At 65.8% G+C, this 12,231-nt stretch overlaps 2 protein-coding genes across 13 annotated transcripts in view; one reads left to right on the top strand and one right to left on the bottom strand.

Moving 5' to 3' along the window:
- Positions 1–6,473, top strand: part of FTSJ1 (FtsJ RNA 2'-O-methyltransferase 1) — an 8,332-nt gene extending 1,859 nt beyond the window's left edge. The window contains exons 2-13 of one of the 8 annotated variants that reach the window (XM_085563798.1): positions 145–283; positions 1,171–1,240; positions 1,869–1,965; positions 3,701–3,779; positions 3,878–3,930; positions 4,040–4,093; positions 4,208–4,310; positions 4,406–4,489; positions 4,908–5,017; positions 5,708–6,217; positions 6,248–6,303; positions 6,382–6,473. In XM_085563798.1, coding sequence (XP_085419924.1) covers positions 163–283; positions 1,171–1,240; positions 1,869–1,965; positions 3,701–3,779; positions 3,878–3,930; positions 4,040–4,093; positions 4,208–4,310; positions 4,406–4,489; positions 4,908–5,017; positions 5,708–6,217; positions 6,248–6,277 — 1,311 coding nt within the window. In that variant the 5' untranslated portion in view covers positions 145–162 and the 3' untranslated portion in view covers positions 6,278–6,303; positions 6,382–6,473. Of the gene's footprint in view, positions 1–84; positions 284–1,170; positions 1,241–1,868; positions 1,966–3,700; positions 3,780–3,877; positions 3,931–4,039; positions 4,094–4,207; positions 4,311–4,405; positions 4,490–4,907; positions 5,018–5,707 lie in introns of all 8 variants that reach the window. The other 7 variants (XM_085563797.1, XM_085563794.1, XM_085563795.1 and 4 more) reach the window with 7 other exon arrangements.
- PQBP1 (polyglutamine binding protein 1) lies at positions 6,473–12,231 on the bottom strand. 5 transcript variants are annotated; one of them, XM_085563844.1, is made up of 8 exons: positions 12,172–12,231; positions 11,968–11,996; positions 10,552–10,716; positions 9,944–10,055; positions 9,416–9,525; positions 8,662–8,754; positions 8,288–8,348; positions 6,473–7,179 (listed from the first exon to the last, which is right to left on the bottom strand). In XM_085563844.1, the coding sequence occupies exons 3-8, from the start codon at positions 10,616–10,618 to the stop codon at positions 7,029–7,031; spliced, it is 594 nt and encodes a 197-aa protein (XP_085419970.1). In that variant the 5' UTR covers positions 10,619–10,716; positions 11,968–11,996; positions 12,172–12,231; the 3' UTR covers positions 6,473–7,028. The 5 variants fall into 5 exon arrangements, with proteins under 5 accessions (XP_085419970.1, XP_085419973.1, XP_085419971.1 ...); XM_085563847.1 differs by having other exon boundaries at positions 11,968–12,005; positions 12,192–12,231; XM_085563845.1 differs by lacking the exon at positions 11,968–11,996 and having other exon boundaries at positions 12,091–12,231.

Raw genomic sequence — 12,231 nt, 5'->3', positions numbered from 1 at the left:
GGTGTCCCGTTTTCAGGGTGTCCCCACTAACGGTGTCCCGTTTTCGGGGTGTCCCCATTTTCGGGGTGTCCCCCCAGGTATCAGGGTGTCCCCACTAACAGTGTCCCCGTTTTCGGGGTGTCCCGTTTCCGGGGTCCCCCCCAGCTCCGGGCGCCCCCCGCCATGGGCCGCTCCTCCAAGGACAAGCGGGACGTGTATTACCGGCTGGCCAAGGAGGGCGGCTGGAGAGCGCGCAGCGCCTTCAAACTGCTGCAGCTGGAGCAGCGCTTCCAGCTCCTGCGGGGTACGGGGAACTGGGGGAACTGGGGAACTGGGAGCACTGGGAGCACTGGAGAGCGCGCAGCGCCTTCAAACTGCTGCAGCTGGAGCAGCGCTTCCAGCTCCTGCGGGGTACGGGGAACTGGGGAAACTGGGAGCACTGGGAGCACTGGAGAGCGCGCAGCGCCTTCAAACTGCTGCAGCTGGAGCAGCGCTTCCAGCTCCTGCGGGGTACGGGGGACTGGGGGGACTGGGGGAACTGGGGGGAACTGGGGGGAACTGGGGGGAACTGGGGGGAACTGGGAGGACTGGGGGGGCTGGGGGAACTGGGGGGGCTGGGGGATTGAGGAAATGGGAGGATTGGGGGAATGGGTGGAACTGGGGACAGTGGGGGAATGGGGGAATTGGGGGGACTGGGGAGAGTGGGGGATTGGGGGACTGGGGGAACTGGGCGGCAAGGGGAGCGCTGGAGTCGCTGGGGACACTGGTGAAACTGGGAGCACTGGTGTAACCGGTGTGACTGGGATCACTGGTGTCACTGGGCCCAGGGGTCTGGGATCACTGATGTCACTAACTGGTGTCACTGGTGTCACTAACTGGTGTCACTGGTGTCACTGATGTCACTAACTGGTGTCACTGGTGTCACTAACTGGTGTCACTGGTGTGCTGGTGTCACTGGTGTAACTAACTGGTGTAACTGGGCTCCAGGGGTCTGGGATCACTGTGTAACTGGTGTCACTGGTGTCACTAACTGGTGTCACTGGTGTCACTGGTGTCACTAACTGGTGTCACTGGTGTGCTGGTGTCACTGGTGTAACTAACTGGTGTAACTGGGCTCCAGGGGTCTGGGATCACTGTGTAACTGGTGTCACTGGTGTCACTAACTGGTGTCACTGGTGTCACTGGTTCCAGGGGTCCAGCGGGCCGTGGATCTTTGTGCAGCCCCCGGGAGCTGGAGCCAGGTGCTGAGTCGGCACCTCAGGTGGGACTGGGAGCACTGGGAGCACTGGGAGCCCCAGACTGGGGATGCTGGTCTGGGGGTCCTAGGCTGGCACTGGGGGCACTGGGAGCCCCAGACTGGGGATGCTGGTCTGGGGGTCCTAGGCTGGCACTGGGGGCACTGGGAGCCCCAAACTGGGACACTGGTTTGGGGGGTCCTAGGCTGGCACTGGGGGCACTGGGAGCCCCAGACTGGGGATGCTGGTCTGGGGGTCCTAGGCTGGCACTGGGGGCACTGGGAGCCCCAGACTGGGGATGCTGGTCTGGGGGTCCTAGGCTGGCACTGGGGGCACTGGGAGCCCCAGACTGGGGCACTGGGAGTCCTGCTTTGGGATCTGACTGAACTGGCACTGCCAACTGGGTGAACTGGGAGGACTGGGAATCCCAGTTTGGGACTGGGGGGGACTCAGGGAGGTTGGGTTGGGGGTCCCAGGAGAGCACTGGGGGGCTCTGGGGGGTTGCAGAGCAGCACTGGGGGGGCACTGGGGGGCATTGGGGGTCCTGGGGGGCTCTGGGGGTCCCGGGAGGCTTTGGGGGTCTCTGGGGGTCCCGGGAGGCTTTGGGGGGCTCCGGGGGTCCCGGGGGTCCCTGGACACCCACCCTGCCCGCAGGGGCTCCGAGGGCGGCCCTGCCCAGGTGGTGGCCGTGGATCTCCAGGCCATGGCGCCGCTCCCGGGGGTGGTGCAGATCCAGGGGGACATCACCAAGGTGGGGACCCCAAAACCCCCCGAGACCCCAAAACCGCCCTGAGCCCACCAAAACACCCCCCGAGACCCCCAAAGCCCCCCAGAGCCCCCCAAACCCCCCTGAGTCCCCCAAAACACCCTGAGACCCCCAAACCCCCGAGACAGCCCCCAAACCCCCCTGAGCCCCCCAAAACACCCTGAGCCCCCCCAAACACCCTGAGACACCCCCAAAACCCCTCTGAGCCCCCAAAAACTGACCCTCAGCCCCCCAAACCCCCCTGAGCCCACCAAAACACCCCCCGAGACCCCCAAAGCCCCCCAGAGCCCCCCAAACCCCCCTGAGTCCCCCAAAACACCCTGAGACCCCCAAACCCCCGAGACAGCCCCCAAACCCCCCTGAGCCCCCCAAACCCCCCTGAGACCCCCAAAAAACTCCCTGAGCCCCTCAAAACCCCCATGAGCCCCCCAAAAAACTGACACTGAGCCCCCCAAACCTCTGAGTCTCCCCAAAAGCCCCCTGAGCCCCCCAAAGACCGACCCTGAGCCCCCCCAAAACCCCACTCCTGCCCCACTCCTGCCCCTCTCCTGCCCCACTCCTGTCCCTCTCCTGCCCCACTCCTGCCCCTCTCCTGCCCCACTCCTGCCCCTCTCCTGCCCCACTCCTGCCCCTCTCCTGCCCCTCTCCTGCCCCACTCCTGCCCCACTCCTGCCCCATCCCTGCCCCTCTCCTGCCCCTCTCCTGCCCCACTCCTGTCCCTCTCCTGCCCCTCTCCTGCCCCTCTCCTGCCCCACTCCTGTCCCTCTCCTGCCCCTCTCCTGCCCCTCTCCTGCCCCACTCCTGTCCCTCTCCTGCCCCTCTCCTGCCCCTCTCCTGCCCCACTCCTGTCCCTCTCCTGCCCCTCTCCTGCCCCACTCCTGCCCCACTCCTGCCCCACTCCTGCCCCACTCCTGCCCCACTCCTGCCCCTCTCCTGCCCCACTCCTGCCCCACTCCTGCCCCTCTCCTGCCCCACTCCTGCCCCACTCCTGCCCCTCTCCTGCCCCACTCCTGCCCCTCTCCTGCCCCATCCCTGCCCCTCTCCTGCCCCTCTCCTGCCCCTCTCCTGCCCCTCTCCTGCCCCTCTCCTGCCCCACTCCTGCCCCACTCCTGCCCCACTCCTGCCCCTCTCCTGCCCCATCCCTGCCCCTCTCCTGCCCCTCTCCTGCCCCTCTCCTGCCCCACTCCTGCCCCACTCCTGCCCCATCCCTGCCCCTCTCCTGCCCCTCTCCTGCCCCACTCCTGTCCCTCTCCTGCCCCTCTCCTGCCCCTCTCCTGCCCCACTCCTGTCCCTCTCCTGCCCCTCTCCTGCCCCTCTCCTGCCCCTCTCCTGCCCCACTCCTGCCCCACTCCTGCCCCATCCCTGCCCCTCTCCTGCCCCTCTCCTGCCCCTCTCCTGCCCCTCTCCTGCCCCACTCCTGCCCCACTCCTGCCCCACTCCTGCCCCACTCCTGCCCCTCTCCTGCCCCACTCCTGTCCCTCTCCTGCCCCTCTCCTGCCCCTCTCCTGCCCCACTCCTGTCCCTCTCCTGCCCCTCTCCTGCCCCACTCCTGCCCCACTCCTGCCCCACTCCTGCCTCACTCCTGCCCCTCTCCTGCCTCACTCCTGCCCCACTCCTGCCCCTCTCCTGCCCCTCTCCTGCCCCACTCCTGCCTCACTCCTGCCCCACTCCTGCCCCTCTCCTGCCCCTCTCCTGCCCTGCTGCCCCCCGTGCCCCCCAGGCCTCCACGGCCCAGGAGATCCAGCGCCACTTCGAGGGGCACCCGGCCGACCTGGTGGTCTGTGACGGGGCCCCTGATGGTGAGTCTGGGGGGGCTGAGCCTGGGGGGTCCCCTGAACCCCAAAATCCCCCAAAGAGCCCCCAAAAAATCCCCCTGACCCCCAACCGCCCCCCACAGTAACGGGGCTGCACGACCTGGACGAGTACATCCAGGCCCAGCTGCTGCTGGCGGTGAGTGTGGGGCTGCAGCCCCCCAAAACCCCCCCCAAACCACCTGGGGACCCCCCCAGTGCCACGGGGACCCCCCAAGTTTTAACTTTGGGGGTCTCCCCTCCTACAGGCGCTGAACATCACCACCCACGTCCTGAAGAAAGGCGGCACCTTCGTGGCTAAAGTGAGGGGATCCCCCCCAAAATGAGGGGGGGTCCGGAGCCCCCCCGGCCCCAAAAAGGGGGTGCTGAGCCCCGTGGCCCCAAAAAGGGGGTGCTGAGCCCCGTGGCCCCCCCAGATTTTCCGTGGCAAGGACGTGACCCTGCTCTACTCCCAGCTGCGCCTCTTCTTCCCCGACGTCACCTGCGCCAAGCCCCGCAGCAGCCGCAACTCCAGCATCGGTGGGACCCCCCCCAAAAAAACTCCCCGGGACCCCCCTGGGCTTCGGGGAGACCCCCCTGAGTTTGGGGACCCCCCCGACCCCCTCTTTTGGCAGAGGCTTTCGTGGTGTGCCATGGCTACAGCCCCCCCGAGGGCTTCGTGCCCACCATGGAGAACCCCCTGCTGGAGCCCGAGGCGGGTGAGCCCGGGGCTTTGGGGTGTCTAGGGGGATTTTGGGGGGCCTGGGGGGATTCTGAGGGTCCCTGGGGGGATTTTGGAGGTCCCTGAGGGGGCTTCTTGCAGTCCTTGGGGAGGTTTTGGGGTGTCTGAGGGGATTTTGGGGTGTCTGGGAACATTTGAGGGGTCCCAGGGTGGATCTGGGGGTCCCTGATGGGATTTTGGAGTGTCTGGGGACATTTTGGAGGTTCCTGGGGTGATTTTGGGCGTTCCTGGGGTGATTTTGGTGTTCCTGGGGTGATTTTGGGGTGTCTGGGGGATTTTGGGGGGATTTTGGGGGTTCCTGGGGTGATTTTGGGGTTCCTGGGGGAATCTGGGGGTCCCTGGGGGGATTTTGGGGTGCCCATGGATTCGGGGTCCCCCCGATTTCGGGGTCCCAGGGCTGTCCCTGGCCGCCCTCCCCGGCCCCTCCCGGGCCCTCGTTCCCTTCGTGGCCTGCGGGGACCTGAGCGCCTTCGACCCCGACCGCAGCTACCCCCTGCAGGTACTGGTGTGTACTGGGAGGGACTGGGAGGGACTGGGAGTGACTGGGGGGGACTGGGAGGGAATTGGGAGGGACTGGGGGGGACTGGGAGGGGACTGGGAGGGAACTGGGAGGGAACTGGGAGGGACTGGGGGGGACTGGGAGGGAACTGGGAGGGAATTGGGAGGGACTGGGGGGGACTGGGAGGGGACTGGGAGGGAACTGGGAGGGACTGGGGGGGACTGGGAGGGAACTGGGAGGGAACTGGGAGGGACTGGGGGGGACTGGGAGGGAACTGGGAGGGAATTGGGAGGGACTGGGGGGGACTGGGGGGGACTGGGAGGGACTGGGAGGGACTGGGAGGGACTGGGAGGGAATTGGGAGGGACTGGGAGGGAACTGGGAGGGAACTGGGAGGGAACTGGGAGGGAATTGGGAGGGACTGGGGGGCATTGGGAGGGAACTGGGAGGGACTGGGAGGGACTGGGAGCACTGGTTTGGACTGGGAGCACTGGGACCATACTGGGAGCTCTGGGCCATACTGGGGAGCACTGGGCTGTACTGGAAACACTGGGGCCATACTGGTGGGCACTGGGGCCATACTGGGAGCTCTGGGCCATACTGGGGAGCACTGGGCTGTACTGGGAGGCACCGGAAGGCATGGGGCTGTACTGGTCCATACTGGTCCATACTGGGAGCTGACCGGGCCCCTCCCCAGCTGGACCCCGCCCGGCCCTACAGCTTCGTGCCGCCCCCCGCGCCCCCCATCGCGCCCCCCTACGGCCGGGCCTGCCGCCTGCGCCGGGGGGCGCCGGAGCCCCGCGACACGGGGGGACCCCCGGGGGAAACGGGCGTGCAAGGACCCCCGGGGGAAACGGGCGTGCAAGGACCCCTGGGCGAGATAGGTGTGCCGGGACCCCCGGGTGAGACGGGTGTGCAAGGACCCCCGGAGGAAACGGGCGTGCAAGGACCCCCGGGTGTGCAAGGACCCCCGGGCGAGATGGGTGTGCCGGGACCCCCGGGTGAGACGGGTGTGCAAGGATCCCCGGGTGTGCAAGGATCCCCGGGCAAGATGGGTGTGCCAGGACCACCGGGTGAGACGGGTGTGCAAGTACCCCTGGGGGAAACGGGTGTGCAAGGACCCCTGGGGGAAGCGGGTGTGCCGGGACCCCCGGGTGAGGGGGACAGACCCCCGTGTGACATGGGTGTGCAAGGACCCCTGGGTGAGGGGACGGGTGTGCAAGGACCCCTGTGTGAGCAACTGCACCAGCTCCATCTGTTGGACTGAATCTCTGCCCAAAACGTGTGCAAAACCTCTGTGGGTGTGCAAAACCTCCGTGGGTGTGCAAGGACCCCCGTGGGTGTGCAAAACCTCTGTGGGTGTGCAAGGACCCCCGTGGGTGTGCAAGGACCCCCGTGGGTGCGCAAGGCCCCTCCCCTTGCACACGCGTGTGCAACACCCCAATAAACGCCCCTCGCTCGCTCCCGGGGCTGCGGCGCCTTTATTGCAGGAAGGGGGGCTGGGGGGACCCCGAAACTGGGGGCTGGGGGGAATTTGGGGGACCCTGAAACTGGGGAGAGCCTGGACTTGGGGGTTTGGGGGAACCACGAGTTTGGAGCGTCTGGAGGGATTTTTTGGGGAGATCCCAGGTTTTGGGGTTCCCGAGTTTTGGGGTTGCGAGTTTTGACATTCTCGGTTTTGAGGTTCCCCCTTTTGCGGTTTCCCATTTTTGAAGTTCCCATTTCGGGGTTCCCATTCTGGGGTCCCGTTTCGGGTTCCCTGTTCCGGGTCCCTGTTTCAGGATCCCGTTTTTGGGGTCCTGTTTTGGGTTCCCGTTTTTGGGGTCCCATTTTGGGGTTCCCGTTCCGGGTTCCCGTTCCGGGTTCCCGTTCCGGGTCCCCTGTTTGGGTCCCCGTTTGGGTCCCCGTTGCGGGTCCCGTTCCGGGTCCCCGTTGGGGTCCCGGTGGGGTCCCGTTTGGGTCCCCGTTGCGGGTCCCCGTTGGGGTCCCGCTGGGGTCCCGGTGGGGTCCCGGTGGGGTCAGTCCTTGGCGCGCGAGGCCTCGGCGTTGGCGCGCAGCACGGCGCCGGGGCTGGGGTACGGCCGCTGCTGGAACAGGGGCCCGGCCGCCGTCGTGTCCGCGCCCGTCTTGGCCTCGTTGCGCTTGGGCAGCCCCGTGGACCACGAGCCCCTGCCAGGACAGCGCCTGGGTCCCCCAGATCCCGGGGACCCCCCAAATCCCCCACATACCGGGGTACAGTCCCCAAATCCCCCACATACCGGGGTGCACCCCCCAAATCCCGGGTACCCCCCCCAAATCCCGGGTACCCCCCCCAAAATCCCCCACATACCGGGGTACACCCCCCAAATCCCGGGTGCCCCCCAAATCCCCCACATACCAGGGTACAGTCCCCAACTACCGGGGTACACCCCAAATCCCGGGTACCCCCCACCAAAATACCCCAAAACCGGGGTAGCCCCCAAAATATCAGGTACTCTTCCAAATCCTGGGGTAACCCCCCAAAATCCCCAAAATACCACGGTACGCCCTAAATACCGGGGTATCCCCCCCAATCACCAAAAATCCTGGGGTAACCCCCCCACATACCGGGGTACCCCCCAAAATCCCCAGAATATCAGGGTATCCCCCAAATCCCGGGCTACACCCCCAAATACTGGGGTAACCACCCAAACCCCCAAAATACCGGGGTACCCCCCAAACCCCCAGGGTAACCCCCAAAATGCCAGGGAACCCCCCCCAAACCTGGGGTAAGTCTCAAAATCCCCCAAAATCCTAGAGTAACCCCCAAAAACCTCCCAAAATCCCAGGAGATCCCCCCTATAACCCCCCAAAACCCCAGGAGACCCCCCCCTAAAATGCTCAGAACCCCCAAAAACCCCCGGGTAACCCCCAAAACACCCAAGAGACCCCCCCCAAAATGCTCAGAACCCCCAGAAATGCTGGAGTACCCACCCCAAAATCCCGGGCTAACCCCCCACAAACCCCCAGAATCCCAGGAAATCCCCCCTGAACCCCCCAAAATCCCAGGAAATCCCCCCCAAAACCCCAGGACATCCCCCCAGAGCCCCCCAAAATCCCAGAAAATCCCCCTCAAAATCCCAGGAAAACCCCCCAGAGCCCCCCAAAATGCCAGGAAATCCCCCCCAAAAGCCCAGGAGATCCCCCCAAAACCCCAGGAGATCCCCCCCAAAACCCCAGGAGATCCCCCCAGAGCCCCCCAAAATCCCAGGAGATCCCCCCAGAGCCCCGGGCACCCCAAATCCCGTCCCGGCCGTACCGGGGCGCGTCCGAGTAGGCGCTGGGGTCCATCGGGTCCAGCTCCTCGTCCTTGCGCCCGCCTGGGGGCACGGGGGGTCAGCACCCCAAAGCTGGGGTACCCCCCCCCCGGCACCCCAAAGCTGGGGTACCCCCCCCCCAGCACTCCAAAACTGGGGTACCCCGGGCACCCCCAAATCTGGGTAACCCCCCCCCGGCACCCCAAAGCTGGGGAACCCCCCCGGGCACCCCCAAATCTCGAGGTGCCCCCGGACCCCGGGGTGCCCCTGAACCCCACGAATCCCAGGGTGCCCCCAGACCCTGGGGTGCCCCCAAATCCCCCAAATCCCGGGGTGCCCCCAAACCCGGGGTGCCCCCGACCCCGGGTGCCCGCACCTCTCTTGCCCTTGGGGTACGGTGCCAGCTCCTCGCGCCGGTGCCCGCGGCGCTCCCGCGGCGCCTCCTCCTTCTCGGGGGGCTCCTCAGCCTCTGGGGGGGCACCGCGCCTTGGGGGGACCCCGAAATCCCCCAAGGGTGGGGGGGGGGCTCGGCGGGGACCCCAAAATCCCCCAAGGGTGGGGGGAGGCTCGGGGGGACTGAGGGGTTTGGGGGGCTCAGGGATTTTTGGGGGGTTTGGGGCACTCGGGTTGGGAGGCCTCGGGGATTTGGGGGGTTCAGGGGTTTGGGGGAGTTCTGGGGTCTGGGGGGTTTGGGGCACCCAGGGTCGGAGGGAATTTGGGGGGGCTCAGGTGTTTTGGAGCGTTTGGGGGGTTCAGGGGTTTGGGGGGATTTGGGGTCGGGGGTGTCAGGGTTTGGGGGTTCGGGGTTTGGGGTCTCAGGGTTTGGGGGCTCAGGGTTTGGGGGTTCAGGGTTTGGGGGTTTGGGGTGCTCAGGGTTTGGGTCTCAGGGTTTGGGGTGTCAGGGTTCGGGGGTTTTAGGGGTTTGGGGGGATTTGTGGTTTGGGGTGTCAGGGTTTGGGGTCTCAAGTTTTTGGGGTGTCAGGGTTTGGGGTCTCAAGTTTTTGGGGTGTCAGGGTTCGGGGGTTCAGGGTTTGGGGGCTCAGAGTTCAGGGTTTGGGGGCTCAGGGTTAGGGGGTTTGGGGTCACAGGGTTTGGGGGCTCAGGGTTCGGGGCGGGGGTCCCGCACCCACCTGTGCCCCCCTTGTTCCTGCGGGCGGCGCGGGCGGGGGTGGCGCCGAGGTCGCCGGGGGGCAGCCACGACACCAGGTCGGTGTCCACGTTCCAGTAGTAGGGCAGCCCGCTGGGGTATGGATGCTATAGGGCTGGGGGCCTATAGGGCCTGGGGGCCCTACGGACCCCACAGAACTGTCTGGGGACCCTACAGGGCCTGGGGAACCTATGGATCCTATAGGGGCTGGGGGGCCCTATGGATCCTATAGGGCCTGGGGAGCCCTATGGATCCTATAGGGCCTGGGGGCCCTACGGACCCCACAGAGCTGTCTGGGGACCCTACAGGGCCTGGGGACCCTATGGATCTATAGGGACTGGGGAGCTCTACGGGTCCTCTAGGGCCTGGGGGGCCCTATGGACCCCATAGAGCCCAGAGGGGTAGAGCTCTCGGTGGGTGGGGCTCTCAGGGGTGGGGCTCTCGGGGCGGGGGTCTCGGGGGTGGGGCTCAGGGGCGGGGTCTCGGGGCGGGGTCTCGGGGCGGGGCTCACCAGGTGGGGTCGATGACCTTGTACCAGGGGGGCATCAGCCCCTCGAGCCGCGAGGCCTCGTAGTCCACGTGGGCGTCGTCATAGTCCTCGGCGATGATCTCCTCCTCGGGCTCTGGGCGGGGCCGTCAGCCTGGCCACGCCCCCTGCCCCTGGCCACGCCCCTGCCCTGACCCCGCCCACTTCACCATAACCCCATCCATTTCTAACCCCGCCCATTTCTAACTAACCCCTCCCATTTATGCATAACCCCGCCCACTTCCGCATAACTCCGCCCATTGTCCCAACCCCGCCCACAACCCCAACCCTGCCCCCTGCTCCTAACCACTCTCACTTCCACATAACCCCGCCCATTTCTCTGTAACCCCGCCCACTTCAGCCTAACCCCGCCCACTCCCACATAACCCCGCCCATTTCTCTGTAACCCCGCCCACTTCCACCTAACCCCGCCCACTTCTCTGTAACCACGCCCACTTCCGCCTAACCCCGCCCACTTCCGCCTAAACCCGCCCACTTCCACTTAACCCCGCCCATTTCTCCCGGCCCCGCCCATTTCTCCCGGCCCCGCCCACTTCCCCGCCCCCGCCCATTTTCCCGGCCCCGCCCCTCACCGGGCTCCAGGTGTTTGAGCAGCCCCCGCTTGGCCAGGCGGGACTGGAGCGTCACCGGCAGCGGCATCGGCACCGGCGGGCACCGGGACAGCAACCGGGACACCGGGACGGCACCGGGAACAGCCGGGAACAGCCGGGACACCCAAACAGCAGCCGGGATCCTGGCTGTGGACACAAACAGGAACAGGGTCAGCACCGGGACACACTGGGGGATCACCGGGACACACCGGGGATAACCGGGGATCACCGGGACACACCGGGGATAACCGGGACACACCGGGGATCACCGGGAGACACCGGGGATCACCGGGACACACCGGGGACACACCAGGGATAACCGGGATACACCGAGGATAACCGGGACACACCGGGGATAACCGGGACACACCGGGGATAACCGGGGACACACCAGGGATAACCGGGATACACCGAGGATAACCGGGACACACGGGGGATCACTGGGACACACCGGGACACACCGGGGATCACCGGGACACACCGGGGATCACCGGGAGACACCAGGGATAACCGGGACACACCAGGGATCACCGGGACACACCGGGGATAACCGGGACACACGGGGAATAACCAGGACACACCAGGGATAACTGCGGATAACCAGGACACACCGGGGATCACCGGGACACACCGGGGATAACCGGGACACACCGGGGACACACCAGGGATAACCGGGGATAACCGGGACACACCGGGGATAACCGGGGATAACCGGGACACACCGGGGATCACCGGGACACACGGGGGATAACCGGGACACACTGGGGATCACTGGGACACACCGGGGATAACCGGGACACACCGGGGATCACCAGGAGACACTGGGGACACACCAGGGATAACCGGGACACATGGGGGATAACCGGGGATAACCAGGACACACCGGGGATCACCGGGACACACCGGGGATAACAACCGGGGACCGCAGCAGGGAACCAGTAACACCAGTACAGCCACAGTTCCCCCAGTTCAATCCCAGTTCAGTCCCAGTTCGCTCCCAGTTACCAAAGTTTGTTCCCAGTTCAATCCCAGTTATCCCAGTTCAGCCCAGTTTTCCTCCCAGTTACCCCAGTTCAGTCCCAGTTAGCCCAGTTCAATCCCAGTTTCTCTCCCAGTTCCCCCACTTCGCTCCCAGTTTGGTCCCAGTTCACTCCCAGTTACCCCAGTTCACTCCCAGTTACCCCAGTTTGGTCCCAGTTTGGTCCCAGTTCGCTCCCAGTTACTCCAGTTCAGTCCCAGTTTGCTCCCAGTTCGCTCCCAGTTACTCCAGTTCAGTCCCAGTTCGCTCCCAGTCTCTCCCAGTTTGTCCCAGTTCACTCCGAGTTGCCCCAGTTCAGTCCCAGTTCCCCCAATTCAGTCCCAGTTCCCCCAGTTCACCCCTAGTTCAGTCCCAGTTACCCCAGTTTGGTCCCAGTTCTCTCCCAGTTTGTCCCAGTCTCTCCCAGTTACCCCAGTTCGGTCTCAGTTTGGTCCCAGTTCTCTCCCAGTCTCTCCCAGTTACCCCAGTTTGGTCCCAGTTACCCCAGTTTGGTCCCAGTTCGCTCCCAGTTCTCTCCCAGTTCTCTCCCAGTCTGTCCCAGTTACCCCAATTCTCTCCCAGTTCTCTCCCAGTTTGTCCCAGTTCGGTTCCGTTTCTCTCCCGGAAGTCGCCGCCGGCCGCGC

Source organism: Lonchura striata, chromosome 31 (assembly GCF_050655825.1).
Source record: "Lonchura striata isolate lonStrDom1 chromosome 31, ASM5065582v1, whole genome shotgun sequence".
In the NCBI taxonomy this organism is placed as follows: Eukaryota; Metazoa; Chordata; class Aves; order Passeriformes; family Estrildidae; genus Lonchura; species Lonchura striata.
The sequence above is the reverse complement of the archived record's forward strand: the minus strand, read 5'-3'. Positions and strand labels throughout refer to the sequence as shown.